Here is a 16,785-nt window from a genome sequence, read left to right as displayed (position 1 = left end):
GATGGACCCAGTGGCTTTGTGGCAGTGAGTGACTGCCCCAGGATTGTATTCGTCCGTGCTGTGGCCGTGAGGTATTTGCAGCTGGCGTCTTACCCACGTATGCCTTTGCACTCATGGGTTTTCTCCCATCTTTGATGCTCTGCGTCTGCTCTAACAAGCCTTGGCTGGGGCATGGGCTTGCTGCGTCCCCTTTTAGCCCTCGAGCTTTTCCCAGGGAAGGCCGGTGGGGGAACAGCCTGGAAGTAAATAGCCATTTGCTGGTTCTTGTTTGGTTCTTTGCTCGCTCTCAGGGAGCTGATCCCGCTTGGGATGGTGACTCCCAGCTGACATGCCTGCTCTCTGGTGTCTCTCTGGCAAGGAGCATGGTGAGCTCTGCGTCGCAGCTCAGGTCCACTCTGATTAGAAGGAAGCATGCTCTTAGGAGGAAAAAACCCAGCAGGTTTTAAACCCCAGTCAGGTTTGTGCTCCGGTTCACCGTGTGGCCATGTACATGCTTGCTCCAGCCTGAGAGTCGGGGCGGCGGGCAGGAGCCTCGTGGACCTGTGCCGTGCCCGTGCAGACCCCGCCGCGCAGGGACATGTCCTGCGAGGGCACTTAACCAGCTAAGCTGCCCCGGGCAGCTCACGGATCCTCACCCTGGAGAGAAACGTCCCTCCTCTCTGCCTGGGGCTTGTGCAGGATGCTCTCTGGGACGATTGTGCCCTGAGAGCGGGGCCAGGTGCCACCGCTGGGCTGGCTCTAGGTGAGGACCTGGGGACACAAGGTGATGCTCAGAGACGCGCTGCCTCCTTTCAACCCCTTTGATTTCCGCGGGGTGAGAGTGGGGCCCGGCAGACCCTGGTCGCCCGCACCGTTCCCCCTCTGGCCCTCCAGCCTGTTCGACTCCTACGATCCGGGGGCGGTTGGGAAACCGACAGCTGGAGCCAACCCGCGCCAGCGCCGGTTCGGCGCTGCCATGCCAACCCCGTTTCCATGGCAATGGGCACCCAATGGGCGACCGCCAGGCAAGGCCAAGATGCCCGAAAAAAGTGATGCAGTGCCCCCTGAAATCGCCAGCCCGAGACTGGGAGCCCGCGGCTGCTGCCAGCCCCCCCAGTGCTGCCTGTGCTGCCCGGGGAACTGGATCAAAACCACCTTGGGGTGCGGGTGGTTGTAACAGGGCAGGTAAAACCCTGTGAAACCATCGAGAAAAAAAAAAGGGGGGAGCCTGTACACACAGCCCCTTCGACAGCACTCTCCGACTGTCTTAGAGCCTAATTTCATTAAAATCGATGGATCTTACGTAATCCTCAGGGCGCCACGCTGCTGGAAGCCACCCCCGCCTGGTGCTGGCGAGGGCCCCTCGGTGTGGGGGTGTCGGGAAGACAGCGGGGCAGGGGGAGACACGATCCCGGGGGGCCAGCTGCCCCCCGGGGCCACTCATCACCGGCCCCCCCCTTACATAACTCGCTGCAGCCCTGTGTTTATACAGCTCCAGATTGAAGACTAGGTGCGTATCAAAACATTTTAAAATAACTCTGCCTTTTGTTAGCACCGCAGCTATCTTTAGAAAAGATTTTATTTTATTTGAAAGCCCTCTCTGGGAGGTTTCGATGGAATAGATCCTCAGCCTGCCAGCAGTTTAAAAGGTCATGGGTGTGATGGACATCTCCTTTCTTGGCTGGAAACGCTGTATTGATTATTGCTTATTGATCTGATAAACCCCATCCTACCCCCACAACCGCCTTCTCATCCTTCTCCTGAGATTTCCGCAGCTAGAAGTGGCAGTGTTGTGCTCAAAGTGTTGCTCGTGATCCACTTGTCCAGTTGGCCCCTTGCAGTGCCATGCCAGGCTGGCTCTTCAGGTGTTCTGCTCCGCAGCTCCATCACCTCTGCATCAGCAACTGATCCAGTCGTGACAGGTGATGGTTTTCCCAAATACACTAAAATCAGGAGGAGGACGACCAGCTGTGTTTTTTCATGGTGAACCCAGGTCGCAGTGATGGGCCACCACCTCTGCAGCATGGCAGTGACTCAGGAGACAGCACACACCCTCCAGCGTGTGACAGTGTCCCCCGTTCCAACTCTGACGGTGGATGCAGCAGGGAGGTGGAGGGGAAGGGGAGCTCTGTGCTCAAGTGGAGTTAGCTGGGAAGGCGCCTTGAGCCAGCCAGCGGCCAGCTCTGCACCTTTGGGCAGCCAAATTGTCGTGTGTCTTGTCAGTTGTCCTGTTAGTAGCCTGACTTGCATTGTAGCACACTGCAGTGAGGGGTGTGTGGGTCACCAACAACAGGCAGGGTGGCTGGGGTCTCTCTGTGTCCTGGGGCTGCCAGCCAGAACCTTCTCCCTTCCTAGATAGGGCCAGCAGCAAGGGAGACTGGGCATCAGCCTGAAGCATTAGGGATGCTCGCAGGATGGCTGAGCAGAGGCTCTGCCCTGCCCTTCTGCTTCTTGTACCCTGCTCTCATGTTTCCTGCTTTCTCCAGGCTCTGATCTGTCCGACACTTAGCATGTCACCCCTTTCTTCCTCCCCAGGAGACAGGAGCAGTTCCAGACAAACCCCGACAGCTACAACGGAGCTGTGCGAGAGAATTACGCCTGGTCCCAAGACTACAGTGACCTGGAGATTAAAGTGCCCGTGCCCAAGCACATCATAAAAGGCAAACAGGTAAAGCAGCCTTAATGGTGTGTCTTTCAGCATTTCCCTTTCCCTCAGGGTGCCCAGCTTTCCCAGGAAACTGTGTTTGGAGCGGGAAAGCTCCTTGTCCTTTGTACTCAAGGAGCAGGATGCAGTTGTGCCTTTTTCTCCGGTGCTGGGTGTGTGGCTAGTGGGGACTGATGATCCCAGCCTGGCTGCATTCCTGTTGTGACTGCAGTGTCCTGTTGCTCCGGCCCCAGCGGGGTTCCCTGGCACCACATGGCACTTTCTGCACTTTTTCTCTCCCCTTCCACTGACTGCAAACTTGCATGCGGGTTTCTGAGCCTGGCTGGGGATGGACACTGCTTCCCTGGTCCCTCCCTCTAGCTTGGAGTGTCTCCTGCCTTTCATTTGCAAGCAGGAGCTGCTGGAGCTCCTCTGGAACTCGGGAACTGGAGCAGACACAGCCCCTGTGAGACTTGACCTGCTCTGGGTGGAAGGGAGCTGGGGCTGGGCTGCAGGCTGAGTGGCCAGACCCTCTCCCTGGCTGCCTGTGTGGGCAGGGAGGTCTCACCTCCCTCCTTGCCTCAGGCAGGAACTTCCTTTCTCTGCTCGTGGCCACAAGCAGTCACATAATTTTTCCTTCACTGCTTCTGTTCCCTCCCGGTGAGAGACTTGAGAGGAGCGTGCCCACGGCTGGCCTTAGTTGGACCCAGAAGTTTGAACTCTCCTGTCTTTCCCGAATGCTGCCCTCCCCACGGCTGATCCTGTATTTTTCCGTTTGGGAAGTCCATGCTCCCCCACCTCCTGTTCTCCTCTGCTTCCAGGGTGGCTGAAATGAGCACGCTTGGGTTTGTTCACCGGCTCCAGCCTACACAGCTCCTGATCATGCCAAAAGAGTGTAATTGGCAGCAGCAACCCGCACCAGAGGGGTGAGGGAGCAAACGGCTGCCACGGGGACAGCAGGGGGACCAGGAGATGCATCTCTCCCAGTGGGTCTCTAAAACAAACCCAGGCTGTTTCTTGGAAAGATTTGAGGGCGTCCAGGCGGGTGTTCCATCCCTCTGCATTGTATTGCGGTCACAATGGCTCTCCCTGCCCAGGGAAGTGCCTTTTGTGCCAGGGGAGTTGTGTCCTTGCCAAAAAAAAGCATACCAGGCTTTGTCTGCCCCATCCTTTGCCACCCAGAGGTGTGGGGGCCCTGCTCGGAGGAGCTGGGATGGGACCTTTCCCCCGACTTGAGGCTATGCTGTCACTGCGGAAGAGCCCCTGTGTGTCAGTGGGGGTGATTATCAGGCAGCTCCTTCCCACGCAGTTGCCTGTGGTGTGGCTCTGCCTGCCCTGGCCCCAGTTTCTGCCTACACTGCCCTCTCGGGGCAATCGATTGTTCAGATGTTGGACTTTCCTCATCCTTGCAAGGCATCTCCTGGTATTTGGTTCATACATCCCTCTTGGGGCTCCTCTTGGCAGCCAACTTTTCATTTTAGAGTGATTCTTTAAATCTCTTCCAGCCTCAGGGGACTGGAAGCAGACAGACTGGGTCACAGGCCAAAGCAGGATGGTTCAGAGCCATTTTAAAGCTCGATGGACTTCGGATGTGTTGTTGATGGGTTCCTGCAAAAGAGAAGCGTTCCCCTACATTCACCACACAGCTTCATCTTTTAAAAAAATTATCAGGTTTTTGGCTGCTGCCTGCCAAGGCGAGATTAAAAATCTCCCCTGTTTGGTCCCTGGGCTCAGAGCGCGCCCAGCTCTAATGCTGCTCAAAATCTTCCTTATGACACTTTTTTGGATTCAGGCTGTTGCTATGGCACATTTTCTCTCGGGCGAGCTTAAGGTTTCCTTGTATGGAGCTCCAAAAAAGTGTCCGTGGAGCAGGAATGGGCAATGGGGTAGGTGGGAGCATCTTCCTCTGTGGTCTCCACCTCTCTGATGTACTTACAGGCACAACAGGGGCCCATGCATCTGAGCACTTCCCGAGCACTTAAATAGAGATAATGACAACAAGCCTCTCTTTTTGCCTGGCTCAGAGGAGACGAGCTAGATTCCTTCATAGGTTTGTGTTTGCTTGTTTGATTTGCGTGGGCGGGTGTGGGCGTTTTAGTGTGCACAGAAGTTACTGTGGTGGAAAGCCACGGCAGAGAGCCGAGATCTAGGTTTCCTCATGAGTGCCAGGAAAGCCAGGCATTTTTGGGGGCAGAGGTACTTGTGGGGAGCACGTGGTGGGGGACGAGCAGCCTTGGAGCCCTTGGGGTTCCCCAGCTCATGGCTGCGCTGCCAGGGCAGCGTGTTTCTCACAGGATCACCCTTGGCTTCCCCCCAGCCGCTGCTTGGGGTCAGGTGTGGGCTGTCCATGCCTGTTCTGGCAAACCCCGGTTTTGCCAGCCGTGCATGCCCTGCGCGCAGCATGGCAGAATGGTTCAGGTGGCAGGGTGCGGAGGGAGGTAGGGCAGCCCCTTGGAGAGCCCAGCCACCTTCCTGGGTGGAGTGGGGATGGTGAGCAGAGACGGTTTTTCCACCAAGGCACCTGAAAAGGAGCCACTGCCCACGTGCACCAAACCCTGTGTTCACAAGGCACTACCACATGCATACATGAGTCCTCTTGGACATTTCTCTCCGCTCAAGTGGGATCAAGGCTCTCCAGCAGTGCATGCTTTGCTCCTGTCCCCTGTCACCACTCCTGGTGGGCTGGCGTGCCAAGAGGACCTTTTTGTTGGCTGCAGGTAGAAGCGGGTGTTGTGATCGCTTCTCGCGCTGGCTGGTTGTGTAGCGAAATGGCTGGGTTAAGGCTGCCTGGTTTGGATCTCTTCTTCCATTTGGGTTTCTCCGCTCCCTCTCCTAATGCCCTGCTGGTCCCAGAGCCGCCTCGAAGATGTCCCTCAGCCCCACCAGCTGTCTTGTGCAGCCACCTTGGAGTAAAACCCCTCTCACATTTGATTGCTTCTGTCCCCATGGATACCACAGCTGCGATGCTGTGTCTGTGCCTTCCGTATCTCCAGCCTCCCTGGCCCTCCATGCCCCAGAAAAGCCCCCGCAGAAGGTGACTTGGGGGTCACCTTGCTTTTTTCCCCTTGACCCTTTCTGGGCAGGCCTTGTGCCATGCTGAGACCCTAACATCAGCCACCCTGTACTTATGCCCAGGGCCCAGGGCAGTTGGTGGTGGTGGAGAGCAGAGCCTCATCCCCGCACCTCATCCCTGCCATGAGGTCTCAGCCCTGGGCTGGAGGAAGCTGGTCCATGCTGCAGCCTCTCTGGAGATGTTTCCCATCCAGGAGGAGCTGCTTTCGCAGAGGCTGTCTGCAGCCACGTGCTGGGTGAAAGCCAGTTGTCCTCTCCCGTCTGGCAGAGCCGGAGCTTGCATCCCTTCCCCGATCCCCTGCAACCATGGTCCTGCTCCCAGCTGCTGGCATCAGAGCTCAGTCCTGGTGTCACCCTGTGCTGTGTGTGCTGGGCCTCCTCCACTCCTGTCGAAGCCCTGGCAGCTCCCTTTCACACACAGCAGGTTTGGGGGCTTTATCTGGGTGGCATCAATCAGATGCATTGGTGGTGCCCTCCCCGGCTGGAGGAGCTTTGCCTGTCTGTTGCCTGCGTGGAGCTAGTGAGCCACTGGAAATCTCCTAGGTAATGGATAATGTAATAACATTTCAAATGAGATCTGCAGAGCGGGAGGAAGATCTGGGGGAACTCTGGGAGAGAATGCAGGCAAATCTCACTGCAGTCTCCTCCTTTCAGGCCAGAGACAGGGCAGTGTTGGGGGCCACAAACCTGCCCCTTCCCAGATAGGTCCTCCCTTAGTCCCCCCAGCCTGGCTTGGGCTCTCTGCTGGTGGAAGCTGAGGGCTGAAGGGGAAAGGAGAGAGCATATGGTCTCTCCGGAGACCGAGGGTACTGCATGTCATGCAGCAAAGTAGCAGTCTGCCTCTGTCTCCCTGGGGGAGAGCCATGTCACCTCCACGGCAGGTCAGAGCAGGGTTCCCCATATGGCTGCTGCAGGTGGGAGCTGACCCTGTTCCTGGGGACAGAGCTGCCTGGTCCCCTCACCCCCGTGGTGGGGAGAAGGGGAGCTGTGCTGCAGCGTCCCTCCTGCACGCAGCCCCTCCTCGCATGCCCGACGGGAGGCCTGGGCTGAGCCCAGCACTGGCTCTGGCGGCAGAAATGGAGCCAAGGAGTGTGCTTTTGGTGCGGTGCAGCAGAAGGGCGGATGAGCCGCTGCAGCCCTTCCTACTGTAGAAATCCCCAAATTGCTTCTGCTCGGTAGGGAAGCGCTTAGCCCCCAGGAAGACACACACCCATGCCCAGCTCATCGTGGTGTTGGCCAGGCACCCACTGTGCTCCTAAAGAGCTCGGTCGCAGCAAATGGGCGTCCAACCTTTGAGCGCTGTATGGAGGAGGCCTGTAGCATTGCTGGTTTTCTCTGTGGGGAAACTGAGGCACGGGGCAGTTGCAGTGGCAGAACCAGTTGCCTCGAATCCTTCTAGGGTTCCATCTGCTGGGCCCTGCTGCCTTTAATTGCCTAGAGAGGTTTCCTTTCTCCTCCGAGCTGTTGTTATTTGCTCTGAAATGACAGCGGGATTCCTACCCTCCTGCTACATGCAGGTCTGAAAGCTCTTCTCTCTCTTTCATCCCCAGCGAGTGCACTTGACCCCACACCCCAACTAGCACAGCAAGAGGTCAAGCAGGAATCTTCCTGATTATTTTCTCTCTCTGTGTTTCCAGGTCTCTGTGGATATCAGCAGCAGCGCAATTCGCGTAGCGGTGCTGGAAGGGAGCAGCCAGCGCGTCCTCATGGAAGGGAAACTCACCCACAAGATCAACACAGAGAGTTCCCTCTGGAGCCTGGAGCCAGGGAAGTGTGTTTTGGTAAGGGTGGTCCGCGTCAGCTGTGTCTCCGCACCTTGGCTTGCAGCTCCGCTGGGCTTGACCTGGAAAACTGGAGCAGCTGGAAGTTTGAGCCAGATCTGCCCATCTGGCTTTCCCCATCCAATGTCCATCTCACTTTGCCCTTGCCTGTGTGCTGTGCCCTGCCTTCAGCCCCTGAGCTGCCCGTTGGGGTGAGCGGCAACGGGGTGCTGGCAGAGCAACACATCCACCGGGTTGGGCAAGGAGGGTCCCCAAGCTCCAGCCTGCGGTGGTGGGAGCACATCTGTTATCTAGAGATGGTCACTGTCTCCTGATCCCGGCACGCAGGGTCTGCCAGCAGAGAGAGGCCATGGCACTGCACTGTGGTGCCAGTGCTGTGCAGTTGTCCTTGCTGGCTTTGCGCTCTGACTCTCCTGGCCCCGGTCCTTCCCCAGCATCCCGGCAGATGCCTGTTCCCTGCCATTCGTTTCTGTCCTGCCTTGGGTTTCTTACTTATCCTGTTTGAATTTGTCGCTGTGGCTACTTCTGTGTTTGCCTTCAGGAGGCACCGTGGCTTGCTGTGTGCCTGCCACCTCTGTACCACAAATCTTCCCTGTCGAGGTGGTTTGGGGGCTGTTGATGCCCAGCAGTGTGTTCCCAGCCTCATGACTCCTTTCTGGTGTGCTCCAAATGTCCAGGCTGAGAGTGTGAATTCTGCTGTCCCAGGGCTGTGTCTACAGCTGAAGCTGTCCTAGGGGTTGTGTTGCTGCCCATCAGCCTGAGATCTCGAGTGTCAAATGGTTGCCAAACTCCTGGGTGAGTTTTGGGGCCAGGATTGTGCTGGCAGTGGGGTTTTGCCACCTGTGGCCATCTTTGCCCTCTCCTTTTCCATCCAGAGGCTTTCCCAGAAGAGTTTCAGGAGTCTCAAGGCTGTCATGAGCCCCAGGAGGGGATGCCAGCTGCCTGGGTCAGGCAGGTGAGGCAGTTCCCGACCCTGTGCAGGCAGCACTGTCCCTGCAAGGGAGGGAACGGGCTTCAAGCCTTCCACCCCATGTCACAAGGGTGGCAGCAGACAGGCACCCAAAGCCAAGCCCTCGCAGCGGGAAGTCAAGTGGGAATGTGCTGCCAGAGGTAGCAGTGCTGAGGGTGGTGTGGGGGGGGGCTGCGCGGGTGCTGCCTGGCCACCGCAGATGTGTATGGATGTACCCCGGGATGACAGAGTGGTACCAAAAGGGTGAGGTCCCTGCAAGAGAGAGGAGCTTCTCTGACTCTGTTAGGCCATTGAAAGGATGTGAAAAAGGAGGCGGTGGCGTCATTAACCTGCATTTTTCAAATGTTCTTAAGCTTCTTGAAAATTAGCTGATCTGGGAAGAGGAACAACCCTGGGAAGGAGTAAACCCATTCAAGAGGAGGTGGCCCAACGGGTGGCTGCTCCACAGCGCGGATGTGAGTCCCTGGTGGGTGTTCCCAGGATCAGCAAGGGAGGCAATGTTTGTTAAATACCCGGTGCCGGAGGAGGATGGAAACGGCGCGCGGGTGGAGCGAGACTTGGGGCCTTCTGGAGCGGCCGCGGGCAGTGTGGGGAGCGGTCCCATTACCTCCAACCCTAGAGCTGGGTCTTGCCTTGAATTAGCACGAGCGCGGGGTTGTGAGGATCTCCAGCTGGCTGCCAACATATTGATGGTGGGATGAAATTTCGCTTGAAGAATTGTAAGGTAACTGGAGCAGAGTGAGTAATTCTTGCCCGGGAGCATCTCCTTTTTCCGTGCGCAGAGTAGCCAAAAGTGGTTTGTGACTCCTCCCGATTCATTCATCAGGAGACAAACAGCCATGTGTTAATGAATTGCTTTGTTCAGCGCCAAGGAAGAGACTGGACAGGAGCCGTTTGGGTTTGGTTGGAGGGCTGACGGGGCGTACGGGCCCTTTCTGTACCCGAGTTTGTGCGTCCACATGTTGCGCAGCTCCCTGTGAACTCCGAATGCGGCGGTCGGGAATGTCTTTGTCCTGCAAGGTGCCACAAGGTGCCACGTGGCTTCCTTCCCCGGGACCCAGGGGACGGTGTCCCCTGGCAGGGTGGAGATGCAGCCGAAACTAAACTCACCTAGTGCCAGTGCAGGAGTCATCCGAGGAGATCCTGGCCGCCTTGGTTACCGCTTGGGGCACCTCGGCGACTCTGTCCAGAGAAAAACCTGTGCATGCACATGTTTTTGTGGTCTGTGAGTTGAGGCAATCCCTGTGGGCGGATCTTGATCCATGCGCCAAGAAGGTGAAATCTCTCCTGTTTGGTCTTGTCCAACTGGGAAAGTCCTAGTTCTGTGCAGAGAGGCTGTTGAGTCCCGTCGGCTCTTGCAGGACGCGTCAAGGATCGTCGAGATCCCTGTGCTCTCGGGGCTGCCGTTACAGCTGCCTTTCACCTCCTCAGCTTCCCCTGCCCCATGCTTCTGGGATGGCCATTCACAGGCTCTCATTAACTGGCCTCCCTTCTCCCCCCCAGCTCTTATTCTAAGAAGGTTAATTTGCCTTATAACGCACCCCAGTGCTGCTTTCCCCACCCTGTCTGGTGTTCCTACCAATTTCTCCTTCTCGCCGCACGTCTGCCCGCTCGCCAGCAGCCCCAGTGCTCCCCTCTTTCCAGCGCTCAGAGACCGCTCTGCCTTTCCCCTCCTGCTCCGTGAGGTTCTCCCTGCCGGCGCCTGGGCTGAGCACCAACGTGTTTCCCATCTTGTCCTTTGGCACGCTTGCGGTTTGTACGACAGCCCGGCTGCGCAGAAGCCCAGCGGGCATCATTTCGAAGCGGAGCGCTCTGCCGATGCCCACAACACACGTTGGGGGCTCTGGTGTCCCAGGCTCATGTCCCTGCCTGCGGTGCTGCACTGAAGCCCCAGTCCCGGGTATAATCCCTGTGCTCTCCCTTCTCTCTCACACCCGCTCGCTTGTCAAAAGTGAGATTAAAATAACTTCGCGTGAGCTGTTTTTAGAAATCTCTGCTGGGTGTTGTGCACAACACATTTTGGGATTATTTTCGTTGTTGAGGATTTTTTTCCCCGTTCCCTCTCTTTTTCTCCTCCTCTCCGGCATTTGTTATCCATGCTTGGGCTTTTGTCACCAAGTCCTGCCTTGAACAGCTATTGCAGCCTTCAGCTTGTCATCTCAGGAGCCGTGAGGCCAAGTTAATAATAATCTGTGGTGCCCTCCCGGCACCCTGCCCTCCCGACATTGCCTGCTGCCTCCTCCGTAACCCCTAAACATCTCCTGCTGACTTTTGGGGCGATGGCTGCTATTGTTCCAGAAGGAAAGCAGGTGATGAGAGGTTGTGTTTCCAAGACCTACTTTTATCCCTTGGCAGCATCTCTCCAGCTCTGACAAGGTATTTAGAATCAGGGAAGAAACCTCGTGCTATGACAAAGCCCAGCACCGGTGACGAAGGGTTGTGACCTTCCCGGCAGGGCGTGAAGGTGTGACATGACACCACGTCCATGCAGATGATGCCTGTCACCCTCTTCGTGTGCTACTGGAGGATCCCTCCTGGCCACAGACGTGCCTGCCGAGTGTCCCATCCCCACTGCGTGCCCATCTCCGCCTGCAGCGATCCTCCTTACGATCTATCCTCGCCCGGCTCCTGTGCCTTGCTGTGTGCGCCAGCGTGGGAACAGCCCTTTCCCCTTGTGGCTGACAGCTCACGTCTCAGACACCAGCTTTGGGAACGTGAGCGCTGCGGCATGAGGACACTACCAGCTTCGGATACAGCAGCAAGGATGTCCCCCCTGCAAGCCTCCCTCTCCTCAGGCCGCTGTTGCAGAGGCTGTTCCTGCCTCCCTGTGACCCCCAAAAGGCTCAGCTGGGCTTTTACCCCTTTCGGCTGGGGATGAAGGGTCTCCCTACAGCCCAGAGGGCCCTTTGGGACCCCCCAGCCTAAAAAGCAGAGCCAAAGTCTGACTGAGAGCCCAGGCACGCTTCAGGGACCCGATCCTTCCTCTGGCAAACGGCCACCAGCAATTCTATGACCCTGGAGGTTCGGGGTGAGCTGTCGGCTGAGAAACTTGTAGCGGCAGCTTCAAGCTCGGGCAAAGCTTTTGCCTTGTCTTGAAGCGTGAAACATAATCAGGTTGAGATTTGTCCTTGTGAAAAAAGCCCTGCTCCCTCCTGGAGCCCCGTGGGGTTTCTGGAGCACTCCATGAGGAAACGTGCAGCCTTGCATGGTGCTGTCGGTCGAGCGCTGGAGCCTTCCTCCGTGGGTGAGTGGGTGAGGGCTGGCACTTGCAGGCTATCACCCTGCTTGGGCTGAGCCCAGAGAGCTGCTGTGGTCTCTCGGCTCTCCCTTACGTCGACCTGCTTGCACCCAAGCGCTCGGTGAGGCTCCAGCCCACGTCCCCATCACCACAAGCTCTCGTAGCCCTGGTGCCCAGCTGAGTGCTGGGCTGAATCAATGGAGACTGTTGGCAGAAACGTGTCCGAGAATCAGCCTGAGCCCATGCTCCCCATCCTGGAGGTCAGACCTGTCCGTGGCGAGTGCTCCAGCACCACTTCGAACCACAAAACCCCAAACTCAGGGTGACAGCGAAAGCTTCGCCCTGGCCCGTGGGCATTTCAGAGGCTCGTGTTGGAAAGTGGGGCTCCTGCCTTGGACCGAGTTCCACTTTTGTGTCTCTCCCCCTGGAATAAAGGGGGATGAGCGAATTCCCCTGTGCGCACAAGGCGAGCTGCAGAGGTTAATTAATTATTGTTTGCAAAGCACTCAGCGCTGTAGTGATGCGCACCGCAGAAAAGCTGGCGAGGAAATGAATAATTCTGTCTTCCCAGCAGGGTGGGAAACAGTATGCGGTAAATAAAGCGAGGGCCACGCATGAGGCGGGGAGGAGGAAAGGATCCCCGGGCTGGCGCTCACGGAGGCAGCTGCGCTGTCTTTCGCCGGGGGTGGTCTGTGGATGAGGGGGATTCAGGTCTCATGGATGTTTCCCACTTGGTCCCTGGCTCCATCGGGGTTCCTTGGGGTCTGCAGGTAGTAAGAGACAGTGGTGGGGTGCCGGGGGAAGAAGGGGATTTGGTAGGGAAGGTAGAGGGGATGGGTTTTCCTTCCCCTGGTGCTCTGGGATGGAGGTGGGGTGATGCCTGATAAACCACAAAGTCCTCAGGCGTCGGTTCATCCCTCTGCTGCCAGCCTGGCTCCGGTGAGGACATACCAAGCGGGCCCTTGCCGTACGCGCTCGGCAGCGATGCCCTGAGAGCACACCTCACACTAAAGCCATCGTCGGGGAAGCTCACACCTCACCAGTGACACTGTGGGGACATTCCTCTTGTTTCAAACCTGGAGGAGCAGCAGCAAGCCTGGAGGGTGCTCCTGCCAGAGCCTTGGGCTGGCCGGGCCTGCTGACCCACAGCTCATCTTGCCCGCTGAGGGCACGATGTTCCCAGGGGAGCTTGCCGTTCCCCCATCTGCCCACCCAGGGTTGGGAAGCCCACAAGCGAACCCTCAGCAGCTCTTCCTCCCCTCGAAAGTGGAACTGTGCAATTAAGAGGAGAACGAGCACGCCTGTCTAGCTGGAAAAACTAATGCCTTCCCCGAGCTGGAATATTTTACTGGCTCTGCTCTCCCAGAAGGATTAAGCCCCAGCCACCCCCTCCTGTATTAATTGGTTCCTTTTCTTTGCACCGCAGAGAGACACCCAGCTCTGTAACTTTAATGGCTGCCTGTGTTTTCCCCTCCAGAGCTGTTGAGCTTCCAGGGAGGTTTGAGTAAATTGTATTGTCTGCCTTTATTGATGATTTTGCAGAGAGGACGACGAACACCATAAATCTTCCTTGCTGCTGGGATTATTGCTAAAATAATACAGGAGAAAGAAGCCCCACCCCTCCTGGCAAACAAAAAAAGCAAGTCGGGGTTCCCATTTTGGGATGCCCCGCAGTCATGCTGGCACTCGCTGCCACCCGGCACAGCTCCTCCAGCCGTCCGGCTCCATGCAAGGCGCTGCTCTTGCATCGGCGAGGCCCACAGCTACAGCCAGCAGCTTTTGCCAGCGAGGATGTTGGCTGGAGGCGAGGGGATGTCCCCTCTCCTCCACCCATCCCTCTGGGGCTGGCTGACGAGCCACGGTGCCATGGGAGGCAGGTGCTGGTGGTGAGCAGAGGCGGCACAGAGCGGCGGGCAACATTTTTGCCTCCTTTGCTGCCCATGCTCCCACCCACGGAGCGAGCCCCTGGGAGAGCCGAGGCAAAGGCTCCTTCTGGGTTAGTGAAACACAAAATCACAGCGCTGCGATGCTGGGAGCCCTGGCCCCGGGCTCTACCAGGCTAGGGCCTCTTCATCTGACAGGTCCCACCCTCTTGACTCCTGGGTGGCTGCAGACGAGCCGGCCCAGCTCTCTGGGCCCCATACTGTGTTTCAGCTATGTGGCCCCGGGCTGGCATTGCCTGCGGCCGAGGCCCCTGCGGAGGACACCCGTCCTGGCCTCGAGCCGTGACGTGGTCCAAGATTTCAGCTGTGCCATCCAGCCCAGAGGCCTGAGCTGGGGCTGTGAAGGGCCATGGCGGAGTTGTGCAAAGACCTTGGACCACCAAGAGAGGGAGGGACAAGGGTTTGGCCCTCTCTGCCAGCCATGGGGGGGGGACCTGGGGCTCGATTGGTGGCAGGTGGGACCTCCGCTCATGGGCAAGCCCCAGCAGCGCTGCGGAGCGATGCACGGGCACGGCCGAGCTCACGGCATCGCTGCCACAGGGGTGTGGGGTGGGTGGGGGGTAACACATTCCAGGGGCAGGACAGGGGCTCCTCTCCCCGCTCTCCTCTGACTTGCACCTCGTCCCCAGATCAGCCTGAACAAAGGGGACGAGTACTGGTGGAACGCCATCCTGGAGGGCGAGGAGCAGATCGACATCGACAAGATCAACAAGGAGCGCTCCATGGCCACGGTGGACGAGGAGGAGCATGCCGTGCTGGACCGCCTCACCTTCGACTACCACCAGAAGCTGCAGGGCAAGCCCCAGAGCCATGAGCTGGTAGGTGCCGGCCACCCTGCGCTGCCACATGCCCTCTGGCTCCTCTGTGGGTCCCGTCTCCAGTAAAAGGGTGCAGCGTGGGGCAGCTCCATGGCTCTGCTCTATCTCAGAGCTCCTCCTCACACAGCGTCCCCCCCACATCTTCATTTTGGGGGCATGAGGTTCTGCCAGTCCCTGTCTTTTGCCTGCACCATCTTCCCCTTCCCGGCACCTTGGCAAATGCCTGTGAGCCTGGACCCCCCCTGCACCGCTGTTGGGCCCCACATCCGTGTGCCTCCCTCCGGAGCCAGCCCCACCGTCTCCCCGCTGCCTCCACTCTGGGATGAACCCACGTGGGTCTGGGTTCAGCCCGACCAAGGAGCTGCTTTTTGTTGCCCATCGCTCCTTCCTGTCCCCGTGTGCCATCTGCCCTTTCCTGGGCAGAGGACAGGAGGGCGGGTGAAGCACGGAGGTGGTTGTGCGCCCTTGGACATCGCTGCTGCTGTCACCCAGGGCAGAGGGGTGCTGTTGCTGAGCCCCACAACTCTCTTCGATGCATCGGGTGGGCATGCAGCCCTGACACCTGTGGGATGAGCCCGTTCCTTCATCTAGGGTGGCGGGGAGGGCGAGGGGCACGGGCAGAGGTGTGGGCTCAACCCGGGCCTGACGGGAGCCTGTGGCCTCTTTGCAGAAGGTGCATGAGATGCTGAAGAAGGGCTGGGACACCGAGGGCTCCCCCTTCCGCGGCCAGAAGTTTGACCCCTCCATGTTCAACATCTCCCCTGGTGCTGTGCAGTTTTGACAGCGGCGAAAAATGGCCGAGAAACGAAGCGGGGAGAGAAGAAACCCACCCAGACGCCCACCCCAGACCCTCGCACCCAATGCTGGCGCCCGTAACCCACTCGATGATACACGCTGCCAGCACCCTTCCACTGCCTTCACCACCCGGCACCAGCACCGGCACCAGCACCGGCCTCGGCGGTTTGATGTGCGTGCGGGGAAACCTGGCGAATGCAGATTTACGTCCCGTCACCAAGGCAACCTGAGCGGCTGGGACCCTTCTCTCCTCGCCTCGCACTGGCGACGGCTCTGTTATTTTTCCGGAATAGACGGAGCTCGCTGGGTGACATAATTATTATTTCTGGTGGCTGAAGATGCTTCTTTTTGGGCTTCTGGGGGTGCAGATCCCTCCCTGCCCTGGCACAGGGCAGCTTTGCCCCTCACAGGCGGAGCTTTGCTCTCCGCAGCTCCGGGTACGGGCAGCGGGGATGGTGGGGGGGCACATGGGGAGAGACCCTGCCCCTGCCCGCACCCTGTCTACTGCCCTGCCTGCTGCCCTGCCTGCCTGGCACCCCCAACTCCCCTCGCTGGGTCCTACTCCGGGGGTCTCCCACGGGTGCTGTGCTGCCCCTGCCCCCTGCCCAGCCAGAGGGCCCCATCCAGTGCCATGGGGGGTTTCTCCCCGGTTCACCCCCCCCAGCAGCCCATTGCCAGAGGGAGTCCCGGGGTGGGCGCACCCCCTCAGTGGCGGGCAGAGACCCCAGCCAGTCCCCGGGGTTTGCTTCCCCCTTCCTTGGGGGGCTTGGCAGGGAGCAGTGGGGCTGTCACCCACAACACCATGGCAGGGGGGTTCCCTGGCAGGGGGCTACAGGCCAGCCCTGATGGCCGCCAGCCCCCCCATACCAGTGGGCAGTAGCCCCAGAAACGTCTGGGCTTCCCTGGCATGGGTCAGGCCCGGGAGGGGGGATGTGGGAGCCCTGCCCCCCCCCCAGGCCCAGCCCAGCTCTTGCAGCTTCCCACTGGGCCCTTCCCTGGGGCTCATGGGCTGGGGGTCCCTGGCCATCACCTTGCCCCCCCCCTCCCCTCGGTTTGCAATAAACACATTTCTTGAGCACCGGGCCTGTGAGTGATTCGGTGCCACCGCCTGGGGGGGATGCCTGTGCACCGACCCCCCAACCCCACCCTGTTTAAAGATTGGAGAGGGGGACACCCGAGGGGGATGCCTTGGGACATCTGCACGTGGCCCCCCCAGCATGGGCCCCAGGGATGGGGTCCCACACGCATGGTGGTGGGGGCTGGATTTTGGGGTCCTTTGGGGGGTGGAGATGGGATCCCTGGGTCGGGGGGGGCTGGATTTTGGGGTCCTTTGGGGTGTGGATGTGGTACACCTGGGGAGGGGGTGGAATGGGCTGGATTTAGTAGGGTGTGCGCCGGGTGCCTGGAGCCTTTGGGGGTGCTGACCTTGGGGTCTCATCGCACTGCTCCCCACCTCCCTGTCCCTGTTCCCCCCCCCCCCATCTCCTCCACGCCGGGCGCCGAAATTTCTCCGTGGAGATGCACAAATATAACCGGGCTCGGCGC

General features: G+C 58.9%; 1 protein-coding gene across 2 annotated transcripts in view; it reads left to right on the top strand.

The window, feature by feature from the left end:
• The window catches only part of NUDCD3 (NudC domain containing 3), a 32,831-nt gene extending 16,515 nt beyond the window's left edge, over window positions 1–16,316 (top strand). The window contains exons 3-6 of one of the 2 annotated variants that reach the window (XM_075043797.1): window positions 2,515–2,647; window positions 7,333–7,476; window positions 14,262–14,445; window positions 15,116–16,316. In XM_075043797.1, coding sequence (XP_074899898.1) covers window positions 2,515–2,647; window positions 7,333–7,476; window positions 14,262–14,441 — 457 coding nt within the window. In that variant the 3' untranslated portion in view covers window positions 14,442–14,445; window positions 15,116–16,316. Of the gene's footprint in view, window positions 1–2,514; window positions 2,648–7,332; window positions 7,477–14,256; window positions 14,446–15,115 lie in introns of both variants that reach the window. The other variant, XM_075043795.1, reaches the window with a different exon arrangement.
• Window positions 16,317–16,785: the final 469 nt, after the last annotated feature.

Source organism: Buteo buteo, chromosome 12 (assembly GCF_964188355.1).
Source record: "Buteo buteo chromosome 12, bButBut1.hap1.1, whole genome shotgun sequence".
In the NCBI taxonomy this organism is placed as follows: Eukaryota; Metazoa; Chordata; class Aves; order Accipitriformes; family Accipitridae; genus Buteo; species Buteo buteo.
Note: the sequence above shows the minus strand (reverse complement) of the source record. Positions and strands in the feature narration are given on the sequence as shown.